This window comes from Epargyreus clarus, unplaced genomic scaffold, assembly GCF_041222505.1.
Source record: "Epargyreus clarus isolate Ecla_fem2 unplaced genomic scaffold, WU_Ecla_fem_2.2 ptg000031l, whole genome shotgun sequence".
Taxonomy (NCBI): domain Eukaryota; kingdom Metazoa; phylum Arthropoda; class Insecta; order Lepidoptera; family Hesperiidae; genus Epargyreus; species Epargyreus clarus.
In genome coordinates, this window is record NW_027332236.1 from 5858248 (window position 1) to 5875806 (window position 17559).

At 33.2% G+C, this 17559-nt stretch overlaps 2 protein-coding genes across 2 annotated transcripts in view; both read left to right on the plus strand.

The window, feature by feature from the left end:
* The first annotated feature begins 849 nt into the window (after nucleotides 1-849).
* On the plus strand, nucleotides 850-13262 carry LOC140754782 (uncharacterized). Its single transcript, XM_073089874.1, has 7 exons — nucleotides 850-1098; nucleotides 7135-7218; nucleotides 7763-7833; nucleotides 11209-11391; nucleotides 11826-12038; nucleotides 12491-12692; nucleotides 13099-13262. The coding sequence occupies exons 1-7, from the start codon at nucleotides 1089-1091 to the stop codon at nucleotides 13176-13178; spliced, it is 843 nt and encodes a 280-aa protein (XP_072945975.1). The 5' UTR covers nucleotides 850-1088; the 3' UTR covers nucleotides 13179-13262.
* Nucleotides 13263-16285: 3023 nt separating this feature from the next.
* The window catches only part of LOC140754768 (uncharacterized), a 35084-nt gene continuing 33810 nt past the window's right edge, over nucleotides 16286-17559 (plus strand). Inside the window, exon 1 of the mRNA XM_073089857.1 lies at nucleotides 16286-16457. Coding sequence (XP_072945958.1) covers nucleotides 16412-16457 — 46 coding nt within the window. The 5' untranslated portion in view covers nucleotides 16286-16411. The remainder of the gene's footprint in view (nucleotides 16458-17559) is intronic.

The following is a 17559-nucleotide window of genomic DNA, read 5'->3' on the forward strand; positions in this document are numbered from 1 at the left end:
ATTTAAAAACATTAAAAAATAACGTTATTATCAAAATCATTTTTAAAAACATTAATAACAACTCCACACAGAGATAACCAACAACGCTAATGAAGCTACTGATGAGTGCTCTAATTATTTGTAAATAAATATTTATTTTAATGAGTCCACATCCTGATGGCCACGTGGGCAGATAACGCAGATATCAATGGACGCATTTAATGGGTACCGTTAGAGAAAACAATTCTACAGAAATATAAAATGTGACACTTGAAATAAAAAAAATGCCTGTGATAATTGCTCGGACGAATGATCCTATAAGGGTTTCGTTTTTTGTTTCTTCTCACGGAACCTTAATAAAGATGGATATGAAATCAAGACCGCGTTTTTTATAAGTTTGCTTCATATTATTAAGTCCTTTGAATAATTAAATTGTAATACTTTTAACTAACACCCTTATTTTTTACTTGGCTTCTTAGGAGATTATAAATTCGATACTAAGCACGCCTAAAGAACCTTATTTAATTCCGCAATAGAGTAATTAATTACCTAAGAATAAAAAAAACTTTGTCATGTTTATCAATTCTAGTTATTGTATACCTATTGTATTGTAAGAATAAAACCTACAATATAAATAATATTTTTAATTCCGAAAGTTTGCTTAGTACTCTGATTTTGAGTTTGGCATCTTTCGCCTCTGATAATAAGTACCTTATTAACAATGTCATTACTCAAATGGTTTTCATGCGTTCAAATAACGTCAACACTTTCATGGCTCATAGTTACAAATTTCCATACAAATAACAAATGAAATCATTATTTCCATGCATTATTTTCCTCGTAATGTCGTTACTAGTTAATTTTTCCCTATCGGTACTCCTCATATCTATAGGGCACCGGCCGAGAGCATTAGTACTGCAGTCACTCGCCACATATCATACTCATTGTGGCTTATAAACGACATATATTTAATTATATTTTATATTTAATTTGTAAAATCTATATATTGTATAGTGAAGTGAAACTTGTAGTTATGATTATGGTGTTATGATCACTAGTGTTTGTGTGTTATAAATTTGTTGTTTCCAAAAAAGGATTTAACGCTCAAAATGATTAAATGTAAGTTTATCTTTGCTTAACTGAACAATTGTTTTATGTGTAATAACAATTATAATAAACAAAGGTAATATTTACAAATAATATCAAGGTATTAATTAATTGCTTAAATATAAACTGACCAATATTCTCATAGAATATTTAACTGCATAAACGATAATACGTGAACCAATATAATAAATATCTGCCATTAATAATCAATTGATTTCAATTTAAGAGCTACCTAATCGTCTTATCAAATGAAATTAAATCAAAATGTTTACGATTTTATTTCACACTTTAGATGCAAAATAACTACGATAATTTATTTAATTCACTTAAATAAATCTACATAATTGTAATAAATAATCATTGTAATCCTAATCGCATTGTGAACAAAAATATAAATACCATGTGTACAAACAAAATCGTCAGTCCTAACGATCCTTATGACGAAAATGGGACAAAATTATTAAAATCGTGTATTGATATCGGTTCTTGATAATTGTCAAAAAAATTGAATTAATGTGACCGTTCGAAGTGAGTAAAATCAGTTCAAAGATTTTGTTACATAGATATACATGCATACATAGGTACCTACATACAGGTGAAGCTAAAAGCGTGGTAAAAAGAAATTAGAACATGCGTAACGATCTAACGATACATCAATATGGTAAAAGCTCCAAACGTTGTTGCAACTAAACTTCGCACTAAGTACTCATCCAACAAAAGACAATTATTCAGATTTACATAAATAATATCTGATCCGAGACTAACTGAATGATGCTTGATGATGAAATGCATTTTTATGGGAAATTCTAGTTACAAAAATGTTTTTGCACTGTCATGACAAATCTTACTTCGTATTTGCGGAAGGAAAGCTATGGCTACACATTACCAATTTGTTACGGGTAGTTTAATATACATGACAAACAATATTTATTCGAGTATTCCACGTTAAACAGGTACACAGTAAAAAAGTATGAAATTATGAATGTACAATAAAATTGTAGAGACACGAATGTAAGGCATCTAGTAGCACACATTAAATAATTTTGAAATCCACTAAACTAGTAACTGACCCAGTTAATATACTTAGTACATAAAACGAAATAAATGTTTAAAAAAACATAATTATATGGATACAGACCTACGGTTAATTTACAACCAAAGACCTTAAATATTTTTAATTATTTAAGTACCAGTGCATTTTAAATATTGTACCTCCAGTATTTTTTATTTGTTTCACCTACTTCATAACGAGATAATATTTAAACAAAGTTAAAATCAATATTTACTAAACCTAGAAGCATATAAATACCTGTATTTGAAAATCACGCTAACCCAGTTTTTCAATTGAAAACACAAATATGTTTAAGTCAGTATGAGTATCTATTTGAAAAGCATATTGACTCAATTCGTTTGAAACAAAGGTTATCTTTTGTATAGGGATAAGTTAGATAATGTAAAATCTTTTACTTTTATCTAAGATCTAAGTAAAGTTTTGTATTCTAAGGGAATGTTTCAATTTCAGGAACGCCGACCCTTTCAAATTTATACCTTTGTATTTACTGGTTATCTAGACATCAAAGGCGATTTTGTTTCTTTCATTTCAATTCAATAATAAATATGTTTCGATGAAAATATTTTAAGTGTTTACTTTTCTTGCTTAGCTGTGAAATAAATATAAAATTTACTACATTTGTAAATAGTTTAAAACTAAAAACCACGCTTAAATGGCACAAGGATAATCGTTAATCGTGATTCTTGACAAGTTTGATGAGGAGAATGGGATAAAATTATTAAAATCGTGTATCGTCATTGGTTCTTCATAATTGTTCAAAATTTTAAATTAATCAGTCCGTTCACAGTGGATAAAAATCGAGTTCAAAGATTTCGTTCCATACATAGAGATCAAGCTAATAAAAGCGTGGTAAAAAGTATATACTTGGCTCAATTCCGCTCATAAAACTTTACTGGATTCAATTCGACTAAGCTTTATACAAAGCAACTATCAGAATAATTCACAATCTAGACTTTGTTTACAGTAAACAGCTAGACAAGTAACATTTAATAATAGATACATGCATATGTATGCTCTGCATCATGCATGCAAACGTGCACCGATAGACGCAATAGATGTCAAGTGAGATCAAGGTGCACTCGCAGACCTTGTAAATGATACGTTTAGTTTATCTTGCCGATATTAATAACAATATTTATAAAGCAATGTATTGGCGACTCATCTAGTGATGCAAATGTCCATAGGTAAAGTTGACTATTTTCTATTAAAAACTATAAAAAAAAACAATATTTATATTACCAATATATTATTATATAAGTTATATGTAAGTCAAGTAAGCCTAGTGATTAAATCTTGGCCTCATGATCGAGGTCCGGGGTTAAATCTTCGAAATCCTGGCACGCACCTCTAAAATTTCATAACATGCATATTGAAAATTAATTATTACTTTATGCTTTAACGATGAAGTAAAACATCGTGAGGAAACCTGTATACTTGAGAGATTTTTGACAAAGGTCTCAAAAGTATAAGATGTTTACCATAAAAATGTAACTTCTTTGTCTTCTTCGTCAACTCCTTACTGCCCCACTGCTGGGCACGGATTTGCTCTCTGAATGAGAAGGATTTCACCATCCACCGCACTGGCCAAGTGCGTATTGGTAGATTACACATACCATTGAAAACATTTTTTTTGATTTCTCAAGTATGTCGGTTTTCTCACCATGTTTTCTTTCACCGTTTAAGCACGTAATAATTAATTTTAGCGTGAATTAGTTCCTATTTAGAGGTATAGAGGCCTTGGGGCAACAAAGGAGTGGAGGCCCCCTGGCCCCAAATTATTTTCCGAATAAAATGAACAATTTTTTTGAGTTGAGCTTTTCAATAAATATTTTATTGTGAAACGCAGGTAGATTCTTCTAGTATTCATGTTTGTACAAAGTATTGTAAAACAGCGAAAAAAAATATCAAAGGAAAAGATATTTTTTTTTACTAGTGTTTACTAGTCGGAATTAAAAAAAATCCGACGTCTCTATTGTGGGGGCCCCTCTTTTGTGGAGGCCCCGGGGCTGCCGCCCCGGTTGCGCTCCCTTAAATCCGGCCCTACATACACTCTAAAAGGTAGATAATTATAATTATTAATGATCCTTGTCAAAGGCTATATGTGTAGCTGAAATTATTGAGTGAGGATCACGACAGTCTAAGATAAGCATACAAATACTTGTTACAAATATTGGTTTAACATAGAATAAGATTGCATATCAAGGACAAATTAATAAGTCATACATGAAGTCATTTTGTGCAATTGCAATCAATTGACTGCATATGTGATTGACGTTAAAAGAAATCAAAGGGTATTTATATAACGAACATTATTCCTTGCCTCGTCTACTTATGTTATGTTTAGAAGGTGGTAGAACCAATTGTCGTTCGACTCCGCTAAAAATAGAATTAACGATTTACCGTCGTAGAGTCAACTTACCCTGATGATAAGTACTCCGTTTTGGAGTGAAACATGTGTTGGTGGTGGTGTATGGTGGTGTATGGCGTATACTTTTATTTCTTTAATCTGAACGCATCCTTTGTGGAAGGGAGGGTGGTACATACTGCATGGTTTAAAAAATACCATCATACATATTGGTAGCTGATTGTTGCAAAGTAGTTTTGATCCAAATTATCTAAATATATATAACTCAAAGGTGACTGACTGACATAGTGATCTATCAACGCACAGCCCAAACCACTGAACGGATCGGGCTGAAATTTGGCATGCAGGTAGATATTATGACGTAGGCATCCGCTAAGAAAGGATGATGATCAATTCTACCCCCAAGGGGACAAAATAGGGGATGAAAATATTAATCCGTAACGCGAGCGAAGCCGCGGGCAAAAGCTCGTCTTATTATAAACGGATAAGTATCTATTGTAGATAAATAAAGTATTTAAATATTACTTATTATTTTTATGATAAACTGGTTGTAAAATATGAATATTAAGTAATTTGTATGCACTGTCAACTACGACTGCAGTAAACAGCGCCTGCCTATAATCATATGGGTACATATTAGCACTAGTTGTGAGTAAATTGTTCACAAGGCCGATGACTTAATAAATAACAATTTTGTTTATTATAACAATTTTTAAAACAAGAATATAATCATAGATGAAAGGAAAGCGAGTACACAATACACAAGTATCTTAGGAAATATCGTGAAATTATCCGAACGCTTTCAAATTGTGTACAATTTCAAGATTGCAAATGGTTGTGGATTTAGACAAGAATAAACGTAAGAATAAAGAGTACTTGCGGTTATACTTAATTTGATATAATATATAACTATACTGAGCTATTCGAAAGAGAATTTGAGGTCAAAATTATATCGAATTGAAGCAAAACGAATATTTTAAAACAGTACACTATGGATCTAACAAAGGCGCATGCAATCCATCTGGTATCAATACGCGCTTGGCCAGCGCAGTGGAATATAGCCTAATGCGACCATTCATCCATTCTGAGAGAAGACCCGTGCCCAGCAGTGGGACAATAGTGGGTTGGTGAAGATGATGATGGTGATGAATAATACTTTACAATCAAGACTGTTGATAACGAAACTAAATATTAGCTATGTTTAGCTTACACTTACACCACTATAACTAAAGCCTAATGTCTGGAAAAAAACACGATACTTACAATGACTTTATTCATAAAAACGCAATAGGTATTCCAATTATTGTTAATACTTGTTTCGTTGAAGTATTCTAATTGTATAGTCATGTGTATTGTGTCATCAAGTATCGATTGATGAGAGGCAAGACAGATAGTATTGTGTAATAGTGATAAGAGATAACAGAACCCCAGTTGACGACTTGTCTTCGCAGAGGACGCACGGAAACTAATTTACTTCTTACGTCACAGAGTGAGTTGTCTATTTTTAGTTTTATCTCATGTTGCTCAGTTTCGATCACATATTCAGTTTTTAAACATAAATCATCGAAATTAAAATTTGTCACTATGTTTTTAGAATTTTTACTATTTCATCATTCTAAACGTTCGGTGTCCAAAACTTCTATGATTAAATAATTTTAATATGTTTCAAACACTTCTTACGGAGATTAGTTGCAGATTGATCTGATATTTAGTATAATTGCGATTCATTTAAGTAACTACTTTAAATATATTGGGTATATTAGGCAGATAATAATAAGTGTTCAATTTATAGATTCTTTAGGATTCTTAAGCTTCTTAAGCTTCAAATCATGGCGCGTTGCCCAATACTCAATCTACATAAAACAACGAATAGTCCAAAATCTCTAGAATATGAATCACTTATCTATTATAAACGCTTATTTTAGATTTCACAATATTAAAATACGTTTTTGTTATTTGTAGTATATATTCAAAATAGATAAGAACGTCACAATTTAAGGGTTATCTTAATAAAAAGGTCATAGTCATATTAAAATTATATTGGGTTTGTTAAATCCTATCGAAATATCTAAAACTATAACGCGTTCCCTTTGATATATTTATTTTTGATTTTTCTATAATAAAAAATCAATTGATGACCCAAACTAAGATAAAAGCACCTTATCTCAAAGAATTCTGAAATTGGCACTTCCGTTCAAACAGAAAAACGGCGTTTATAAATTAATTATTTACTCTCAATCTCAATAAAGATTTCATAAAGATTTAACTGTAACACGTATCTATCTAATAACTGAAATTTAACTTTATTCTACTTCGACGAAAGGTAATAAAACTTCTTATAATATTGTCCAAATAAATATAGCGGAATATATTTTCAAAGACAATAAGTACATTTATATTTTTGTAAATAAATATGATTTCTGTGTCAAGTTACTTATATCTTAAAATACCTAGCTTGATCGCAATTTAATCTCGAAAGATATATATGGGTAATCTATCATTATCGTTTCACATTATCTTAAAGAGGTAACTAAGTATTACAATAATAATCTAAAGACAATGTTCATCGTGTATTATCATAGTAATCCCTTCTAATTCTGTTTATTTTCAGTATCTCTAAACGAGGCCATGAAGATCGGATTTATCGGAGGTGGAAAGCTGGCGTTTGCCTTGGCTAATGGATTTATAAATGCAGGTAAATATCTCATATTAATATACATCGACTTCGTTTTTAGGGTTCCGTACCCAAAAAAACGGAACCCTATTACTAAGACTCCGCTGTCTGTCCGCCTGTCTGTCACAGGTCTCTATCTCCTGAACCGTAATAGATAGACACTTGATTTTTTTACAGAGTATGTATGAGGGTGGCCGAAGTAACGACAAATACTAAAAATAAAAAAATATATATGAAAATTTACCAGGTACGAAACCCTCCGTGTTCGACTTGCACTTGGCCAATTATTTGAAATGATTAAGAAATACGATTACCCTATAAAACTTAAATGATCTGAATTGAGTACGTACAATGTGAATTGATTTCTCTTTTATGTAAACTTGAAATAATTTTTCTCATAGGTATGATTATACACTTGAGAAATTATTAATATGATTGTACTTATTCCAAAATATATGAGAATATTGTTTATATTCTCATTCTTTCAAGGGCACATGAACATCGAACTGACTGAGTAGTATATATATTAACAAAAAATGTTTACTAAAAATAAATAATATTTCAGGATTAGCAAAGCCTGATGAAATAACTGCCAGTTGTCACCCATCAGATGTTGTGAGCGCAGAAGCTTTTAAGGTAAGCTTATTAGAAGCTTTAAGGCTGAGACCGCACTGCGATTAAACGCAGACTGAATAAAAAAAGCTGAAAACGCCAAAACGCATACGAACACGCACTGCGGTTTTCTTTTGGCTTAATTTTATTTCAGTCTCATCATAGATTTCAGGCGAACAGCACGTGTTGTGGGGTTAGAGACTGAATAAAAAACCAATTATATTTAAAACTATAGATATGTTACCTGCCCACAAAACAACACAAATAAGTGTTACACTAAACACACAAATACACGTTTTTCTTTTTGCTTACCCGAAAGTAACTCATTCATTCATACGTAAATATGTACGTAAATTTTGATTCTCTATCACTACTTGTGGAAGGAATACGTTATCTCTATTTTGTCAGTTACGTAATTATAGCGGACCAAGCACGAAAAACAATCAAGATATAATGATTTCTCCTCATTTACTTGTGAAATGTGATTCCATGAATCTTGGGTATTTTTTTGCATAATTTGTACATTTAAGCATTGCCCAAGAAGGCATTTTGAGGCTTAGAAGACTAAAATAATGACGTTAAACGTATACAGTGACATACATACGTATCAGTTACTACGCCGCCGCGAGAGCGGCTGGAGTCGATTCACTCCAATTGGTGTATTTTGTATATTTCATGTTTTACCCACTAGTAACATATCTTTAGTTTATATCAATGCCCCACCATACAATTACTATGGGAGACAAAAAACCGCGCTTTAAACAAGCCGCGGTCAAAATGTAACAATAAATCAGTCGACTGAAAAAGTCACTAGTGCGTGCACTTGTATAGAAAGCAATATGTTTTATATTTTAGCGGTTTCAGTCTTGCGGTTAAACGCGTGCGTTTAATCGCAGTGCGGTCTCAGCCTTAGGCTGAGACCGCCCTGCGATTAAAAAAAGCCTTAAGGCCGAGAACGCACTGCGGTTAAACGCAGACTGAATAAAAATAGCTGAAAACGCCAAAATGCATACAGACACGCACTGCGGTTTTCTTTTGGCTTAATTTTATTTCAGTCTCATCATGGATTTCAGGCGAACAGCACATGTTAGTTTCATCGCTCACCCATCGAGACTGAATAAAAAACCAATGATATTTAAAACTATAGATATGTTACCTGCCCACTAAACAACACAAATAAGTGTTACACTAAACACACAAATACACGTTGTTCATTTTGCTTACTTCATATTTTATAAGTGACAGAGCTATTGGAACAATGTGATAAACAACTACTTAGTGTTTGCTATTGCGTTTCAAGATTCATTCATACGTAAATTATGCTTCTCTATCACTACTTGTGGAAGGAATACGTTATCTCTTTTTTGTCAGTTACATAATTACGGCGGACCAAACACGAAAAATAATCAAGATATAATGATATCTCCTCATTTACTTGTGATATGTGAATCCATGAAGCTTGTGTATTTTTTTTAATTTGTACATTTACGCATTGCACAAGAAGGCATTTTGAGGCTGTAGTCTTCTAACTAAAATAATGACGTTTAAAGTGTACAGTGACATACATAAGTGTCAGTTACTAAGCCGCGTGAGAGCGACTGGAGTCGATTCACTCCAATTGGTGTATTTTGTATATATCATGTTTTACCCGCTAGTAACATATCTTTACTTTATATCAATGCGCCACATACAATTACTATAGGAGACAAAAAACCGCGCTTTAACCAAGCCGCGGTCAAAATGTAACAATAAATCAGTCGCCTGAAAAAGTCACTAGTGCGTGCACTTGTATAGAAAGCAATATGTTTTATATTTTTGCGGTTTCAGTCTTGCGGTTAAACGCGCGCGTTTAATCGCAGTGCGGTCTCAGCCTTAAGGTTCACTTTTGAAATCAATTTGGTGACACATTAGGCATGTTTTGCTCATTATGTCGTCCTTTGATTTTCAAGACAAAAACAATTACTTTTAACTTTTGCTAGATAAATGATTGTATAATAGAAGACCCTTATGAGCTAGCGATCTCCATATTTTGGCTAGGTATGAAAATTATATAGGTACGTATTTTAATGCTGATTGGTCTGATACTCTCAGTTTGTATAAACTTTGTGGTAATGACATTCACGAAATAAGAAATCCTAATGGGACAGAGCTTAGCGTTATGTTAGCAAAATGGACACCCTCTCAATCCAGCTGAAGATCAGAGTGGGAAAATGGGATAGCTATGGACTGATGGTAGCGAAAAACAATTACTTTATCCAAGATACATTAACTGATTACAAGGAAACATTTAGGAAATCAAATCAATAGTTATAAGTCAACATACAGTAAGACAAAGTATTGTTTGATGAACAACGCGCCTAGTCATTTTGATATTACATAAATGTATACAATGTTTATCTACAAAAACATCCCAAAAATATGTAAAAATACAATTATGATACTATCGATGCTTATGTTTAAAAAATATTAAATAGCTAATTACATAGCTTCATCCAAATTGTTATCCTTAGAAAGAGTCCTAATTGGCGAAAACACTGCCATTACCGGTTACTATGCAAATTCTATGACTATTACAAAATTATTACTGTCATTTTGATAAATCAAGTCTTTAGTATTAGCAGTGGAGTTAATGATGTAAGTAATCGCTGTATTCACGCTAACTATGGAATATTACTTATTCACCATGAGCGTCACGAAACCTTGACTTTGTACCTATAACACTACTATCTACACTGTGCTATATTTATCAGCTGTTATCTACAGCATAAATAATACTTAAGAACTTAAATGCGTAGTTTATAAAACTAAAAAATATTCATGGTGGTAAAGTTCTGTTTGTATTTCATCAGAAATATTATCTGTTACATTTACCTGTTCCTAAGTGATTACTTCTAACGGCTCTGTACGTATATATTATTTGTTTATGTGGTATTACGATCGTTTCTTATTTTAACATAGTATGTAGTATAGAAACATAATTCATCATCATCATCAATACAGAAACATAATTAGTCATCGCAAACCTTAAGTCTAACTGTTAGGCAAACAATTCTCTTAACACTTGGGGTAGACATGACTCATGCACTATAATTTCACTCCAATACAGATAAAAATGCAGTAAAATTAAATTCAACGCATAATGTTTCAAATAATATTCAAATGCTAAGATAAATATCAATACATAATATAGTCTTTTTGTTTCTCAAAAATAAAAACTATTTTCATCTTCACTCATCCTTCATATTCTTTCTACCTAAATATAGCCTCAGAAATTCTTCATTCGTAACAATGATGCAATCCAAAAACCGCATCATGGCATCTAAATATAACAATATACAATGCACGTTTTTATGAAGATAAACATTTACATAATAATATTCTTTTATGTTAATATTTCAGGGGTTGGGAGCAGCAGCCTTCTTTGATAATAAGCCAGTAGTAGAAAGATCTGAAGTAGTGATAGTATCAGTGAAGCCAGATGTCGTCGTACCAGCGCTGAAGGAAATCAAGGATCTGCCGGCATCGAAGAATAAGCTCTTCATATCCGTCGCTATGGGAATTACAACGGGGAGCATTGAAAAGGTAACATCAGCATCGAAGAACGACTTGAAAATTGTTTAAAAAAAATTGGACGAATCCAACAACACCTCATATATTAAAATCAGTTAAGAAGTTTGCTGCAGGGCGTGCCAATGCATGAGGCATACATAAAAAAAATCCATAGGTTTGAAAAACATTCCCTCCGGGTAAAAAGTGGATAAAAACTATAAGAAAAATCGGAAGGAAAATCTTAAGTAACACAAATCTTACCGAGTGGATAAAAAAGGTCTCGTAATCTAAATTAAGGACTTTGATTTGATTCATATATAAGTTCTAGGTATATCGATATTCTAAATTCAAAGGGCACAAACCGCACAAAGGAAAAGCTACTTGTATTAATTTCAATTGATACTTTATAAAACTTTTTAAACTTAATTTGGACGGCAACTGCTTAAATAACAAAATTAAAATTGCAGATTCTACCACACGAAGCTCGTGTAATACGAGTGATGCCGAACACACCAGCGTTAGTGAAAGAGGGTGCTGCGGCGTTGTCCAGGGGTTCCAGGGCTACACCTGAAGATGCTACCCTCACAGCTGAGCTCTTCCGAGCTGTAGGATCGTGTGAAGAGGTGCCAGAGTACCAGATGGATGCGGTCACCGCTTTAAGTGGTAGTGGACCGGCCTATGTAAGTTTTTACGACATTGTAAGGCATACTTTGATCTTTGACCATGAGCATAATATATCTGCAGTCATGTTAGAAGATCCACATGGTCTAGTCGTCATTAAAATATGGGTAGAGAATTTTGTAATTTAATTACGTAATTTAAATAAATAACTTTTAATAATACGTCATTGCGTCAATTGTGAATGTTTATTCAGAGACCCATGGCACCAGAAAAAATCATTAGGTTTTAGAAATAATGGAACGTTTCGTGTAGTATACACATTGCGTGCGTCCCTGGAATTGCGTGCATTCTCGATACACATTCGAAATTTTGTACATTTAGATAAAATGAATATAAAACGGGAAAGTGGGACAAATTGATGATAGTGTTATTAAGAACTATAAAATCAAGTATTTCTTTTCAACAAAATTAATTGTTAGTATTCATAATGTTAATATGTCTAAATTTCCAGGTGTACATGCTAATAGAATCGTTAGCCGACGGTGGTGTCCGTTGCGGCTTGCCCCGCGATCTCGCTTTGAGACTAGCAGCTCAGACTACCCTTGGAGCCGCAGCCATGTTGAAAAGTGGTGGTCATCCCGCCATCATGAAGGACAATGTCACCTCCCCGGCTGGGTCTACCGCTGAAGGGACGTATCACTTGGAAAAGAATGGTAGGATATATTTTTCAATATTAGTAAAGACGTCAGTTAGGTCCTTTCATGTTTTTCATATTTTGCCGGTTGAATGGAAAAACGTTTCAAACGAGTATCAGACGACGTGGTAAGTGGCTTCTGCCGCTCATTGACATTTGTAATCAACCCCAGATAACTTAAGTTTCCTTCCTGAGTTAGCCCACAGATGCTAGCCCTGAGGATTAAATTAGGATGCTTCGGAAAAGTATGTCTCCCTTACCACACTGTTTCTGAAGAGGACGAAAAAATACTGTAGTGTCGCTCCGAACTACCTGTTGTCTATGAACCAATGGTTCAGAAACGTTGATCTAGACAAAAGTGTCTAGGCTGATCCATATACTCGTATATGCAGCGCCAAATTTTGCTTATGTTATTTTTTTTTCAGGGTTCCGTGCTGCAGTTATTGGAGCTGTGGCGGCGGCAAAGGATAGATGTAAAGTAGTAAGTGAACAACTAAACAACTGAAAATAGCGCGCCTTTAATTATGTAAGAAAAAACAATGAACATATCTCATTTTGTTAAATACTTAAATAAACAATTTACCTTTTACCTATGACCTTTTATTCATCCCATCGCCAACACATTTACTATTTTATAGAATGTTTTTTTTAATGTAACCTTTCACATCTTTCTGTAAAACCATATCAATAACTTACATCAGTATGTTCACGAAAAAATCAGTCTATAGTAAAAGAAAGGTCCGTCTTACAAGTTTACACAGTACATATACATACCATATCATTTATAAAATTATAAACAAGTTATGTGGTGTTCTTACTAGATTTCTCACCTCACGTCTTCAGAAGATTTTATGCTTTAAAAATGAATGAAATCAGTTAAATTGTGTTGAATAAAATACATACAGATCTGCTGCCATCTATGAATTGTGTGGTAAAACTACCACTTCTTACCAGAGACAATTAGGTCTCACATAATGACAATGTTATCATTTGCGTAATCGAACTAGATGGCGCTTTTTATATTCGATTTTGACAGTTTCTGACATCTACAACCTGCAAAGAAAGAGAAACGAAACGTAACTGAGTATAGCGATATAATATATTATATCTATTCTAATATATATCTACTTTTTTCAACCATCCGTTTTCAACGGCCGTCTGTGTCGGGCAGGCTGCGGCCCGGCGAATAAATAAAATACGTCACACTGTAAATGGAGACCGTCTAAATAGCATCCAAGCTGAACGAGAATCCGCGACCTTGCTTCGCCTGACTTATTACAGCAATCTGTTGTTACGGCCGGTGATACTGTTTACATGTTGTCTAGCGGACTGATAGTGTAGACGTAGAGGAAAGTGGAGCGGGATGGTGTCGATCATCGTAAGGAAACAGAGGAATAGAATGGTTATCCTCAGTTAAAGTGGCGCGAAGGTTGCTCAAATTGGTTGTAAGGTGGTGTGACCTTACATTTGAGTAAAGGAATCGACCCACGCTGTCTAATAAACAGACTCCTACGCGCCGCTAAGATGCGAACTACATCGACTTGCGACTAAACTACAATCAACTACAATGAGAAAGAAACAAGTGGTAGAAGTCTTTGGTTACTGTTTATTGTACGAGCAGCGTTTGTAAGTAAGAGTGGAGCTAGAAACGTGTAGTGTTGTGATCGTTGTGGTGCTAAATTTGTCTGGATTTCAAAAGATAACTCCGAAAATCTAGTAGAAGTTTGTGTTGTCAACAGCCAAGGTTACAGGCTGTATGTATGTTGAAGCCCTTGACTGGCCGAGTTGCCGTGCATGGTACGAATTTCCATTTTAAAATTTATCTGATTTAAATTTAAATCTGATTTAAACTTGGAATCTGATTTAAAATTGGAATGTTTTAACATCCCACAGAATATAATCTACGATTGGAATAAAATATAAATTAATTCACTTCTAATTATATTGCTTTGCTATTGATTATGTTAAGAGATCTTGTTTGATTTATTATTTAATTACCTAGGCTCTCAATGAAAGAACCTAATAGGACCAGGCTAGTTACTTTCTAACAGGTTCTTTAATAGGAATGCTACAAACATCCATTTGCAAATGGTAGGCTCTAAATAACATGCACTTTACAAGATGTTCTTAGTTATGTTAGTCTAGTAGTATCAAATTTTGTCTTGTATTCTGAAGGCCTGGGTTTGAATCCCAGTAACTTGTTAACTAGAAATTAATTAGTAAATTATTTTCTCATAAACAGTTATTAGTTAGATTAGATTAGAGTTGTTTTTAATATCAGTGGCTATCTATCCTTTAGATTATTAATCCTATCCGAAACTGATAAGATATAACTGGCACCTCAATCTCGCTTCAGATGTTTTCATCTTAATGCAATGGCAGCTCCAGATTATCCATCTTCATTGTTTATCTTTGGCAGCAACACTACATTTTTGTACATACATACATACAGTTTGTATCTTATAATAAGTATTGTAAAACAAACTGCAGCTTTGTCAATTCAATTGCAAATATACACCTTTATTGATATTTAGCAATAGCTCTGGCTATATGTATTAATAATAGGTGCTAAAACTCTTTGAAGTAATTACTACTCTAGAGGCTTATTAACTATTCTACCCTTGATGACAAGTGTCTTAAGATCTGTGTGTGACAAAGTTTCTGGATAAAAAGTTGTAAGGGAGAGACACATATATGAGATTTTCCAACCTAATCTTCAAGGGTAGCAACAAATCATTGGCTGACATCAGATAGAACATTAATCCTATCTAGGATTTATTACTAATATGGAGCATTTAACAGCAGATAGACTGCATACTTGATTGCTACTAAAAAAATACCAAACATTCCTCATCATAGATTCAAGATTCAGTTAAGTATATTAGGAAAATTGAAGCTTTCTAACTAGGACCATAATAGGTATGTTATGTATGTAAGCAAATACCCACTTATCAGTCAGTAGCTGTTTTTTTAATCAGAACTTATCTATCAAGTGATAGAGATTATCTGTTGTGTGTAAATAAACGAGGGATTATTTTGTTTTTGCAAGAGTTGATGAAATTTTGAATGTTCATGATAAAAGATGTAATAAAACATTAAGTTAATTCTAAAAGGCTACTAAAGAAGGAACCCAATCATCTGGCAGAGCAGCTTACTATTCCATAAAATCTGCACCAATTCCTTAAAATCTTTGACTAGGGAAACTTGTTTAAAGTCCAATAAAGACAGAGTTAGCTCTGACGAGAGCCGTTACCACACAACACAATCCATTTCAAAGACTGTTCACAAAGGAAACCACAAAAAAAGAACATTTGGTTTTGCAAGAGTTAGTGAGAGAAAAAGAAATTGGTTGTGACAGGTGGACAGGTAGATGTACACAGATATTTTTCTGTCACTACCTTAATATGAGGCTGTTTTGATCCTATTCAGATATTGGGGGTCAATCATTAATTTATAGTTTTGACACTCATCAAGCTATATCGAGCTTTGCAAAAAACTGTATGATCAGTCTAGCTTAGTCTACATCCCCTGTATCTTCACCCTATAATTATATTACATCCACTATAAATATAAAAGTAATAAATAAAAATCAATTTCAGGTACACATACATTCATCAATGAAAAATCCCGAAGAATGAGTTCTTAAGCTTTTAAATAAACCACAAAATTGCGGAATCAGAAGAGGTACAGAAAACATTCAAAATAAAGAAATCAGCATTATTGTGTTACAAAGTGAGAATGGATGAGAATGATGTCATCATATCGTCCACTGAGATCATAAAAGGTATGTTCACTTTCTTGTTACAGTTTTATCATATATAGGTATAAAATGATTATTGTTTCGACTTATATGTAAGAATGAAATCAATGTATCATTTCCATTATTTTGTGTAATATTTGCAATATTTTTTTATTTAAAATGATGTTGTAATGCCAATTATCCTTACTAATATTATAAGTGTGAATGTGAGTTTGTCTGTATTTTTATCTGCTACAGTTTCAGACATTAACTAAATAACAGATTATCATGTTTTTTTTTAATTTTGGACATATGTTGTCAGGGATTCAGAAAAGGACATACAAGGTACCTTTTTTCCTCAAAAAAGTACCATTCTCAAGAGATAGTTAAAAACCTCTGAACCCAAGAGAAGCCACGAGTAAAAGTTAATTAACATGGAATATAACCAATTTTTACCTACCAAGTATTGAAATTTGACAATATCTAGTGTAAAGGAATTGTCAAACTTTGATCATTGCAATCATAAGATTTGATCATAAGCAAAACATTGAGTAAATTGATCTCACATTGCAAAAAATATACATTTTGGTCTTTGTGTATAAAACGAAGCAGTGATAGCCTTATGGTTAAGAAACTCGGCCTCTCGATCGAGAGGGCCGAGGTTCAAATCCCAGGCACGCACCACTGATTTTTCAAAGTTATGTGCGTATTAGAAATTAATTATCACTTGCTTTAAAACGGTGAAGGAAGACATCGTGAGGAAATTTGCGTACCTGAAAGATTTATAAAAAAAAAACTCAAAGGTATGTGAAGTCTACCAATACGCACTTGGCCAGTGCAGTGGACTATGGCCTAATCCTTCTCATTAAGAGAGGAAACCCATGCCCAGCAGTGGAACAGTAATGGGTTGTTGATGACATAAAACCAAAAACATTTATTTGAATTATATGAGAGAAGTATAAAAGAAATATTGTCTGAGTAGATTTATCAACATGATATCATAATTTTATTAACTTATGTGAGTTACTTGGTAACACATGTATATTTGTTTATCACGATTAAGATTTTCCGACTGAACTGCACAGAATAGGAAGGGTATTAATAACATAGACCTGTGTGGGTTGGTAACCTTCACACATCCATGAGA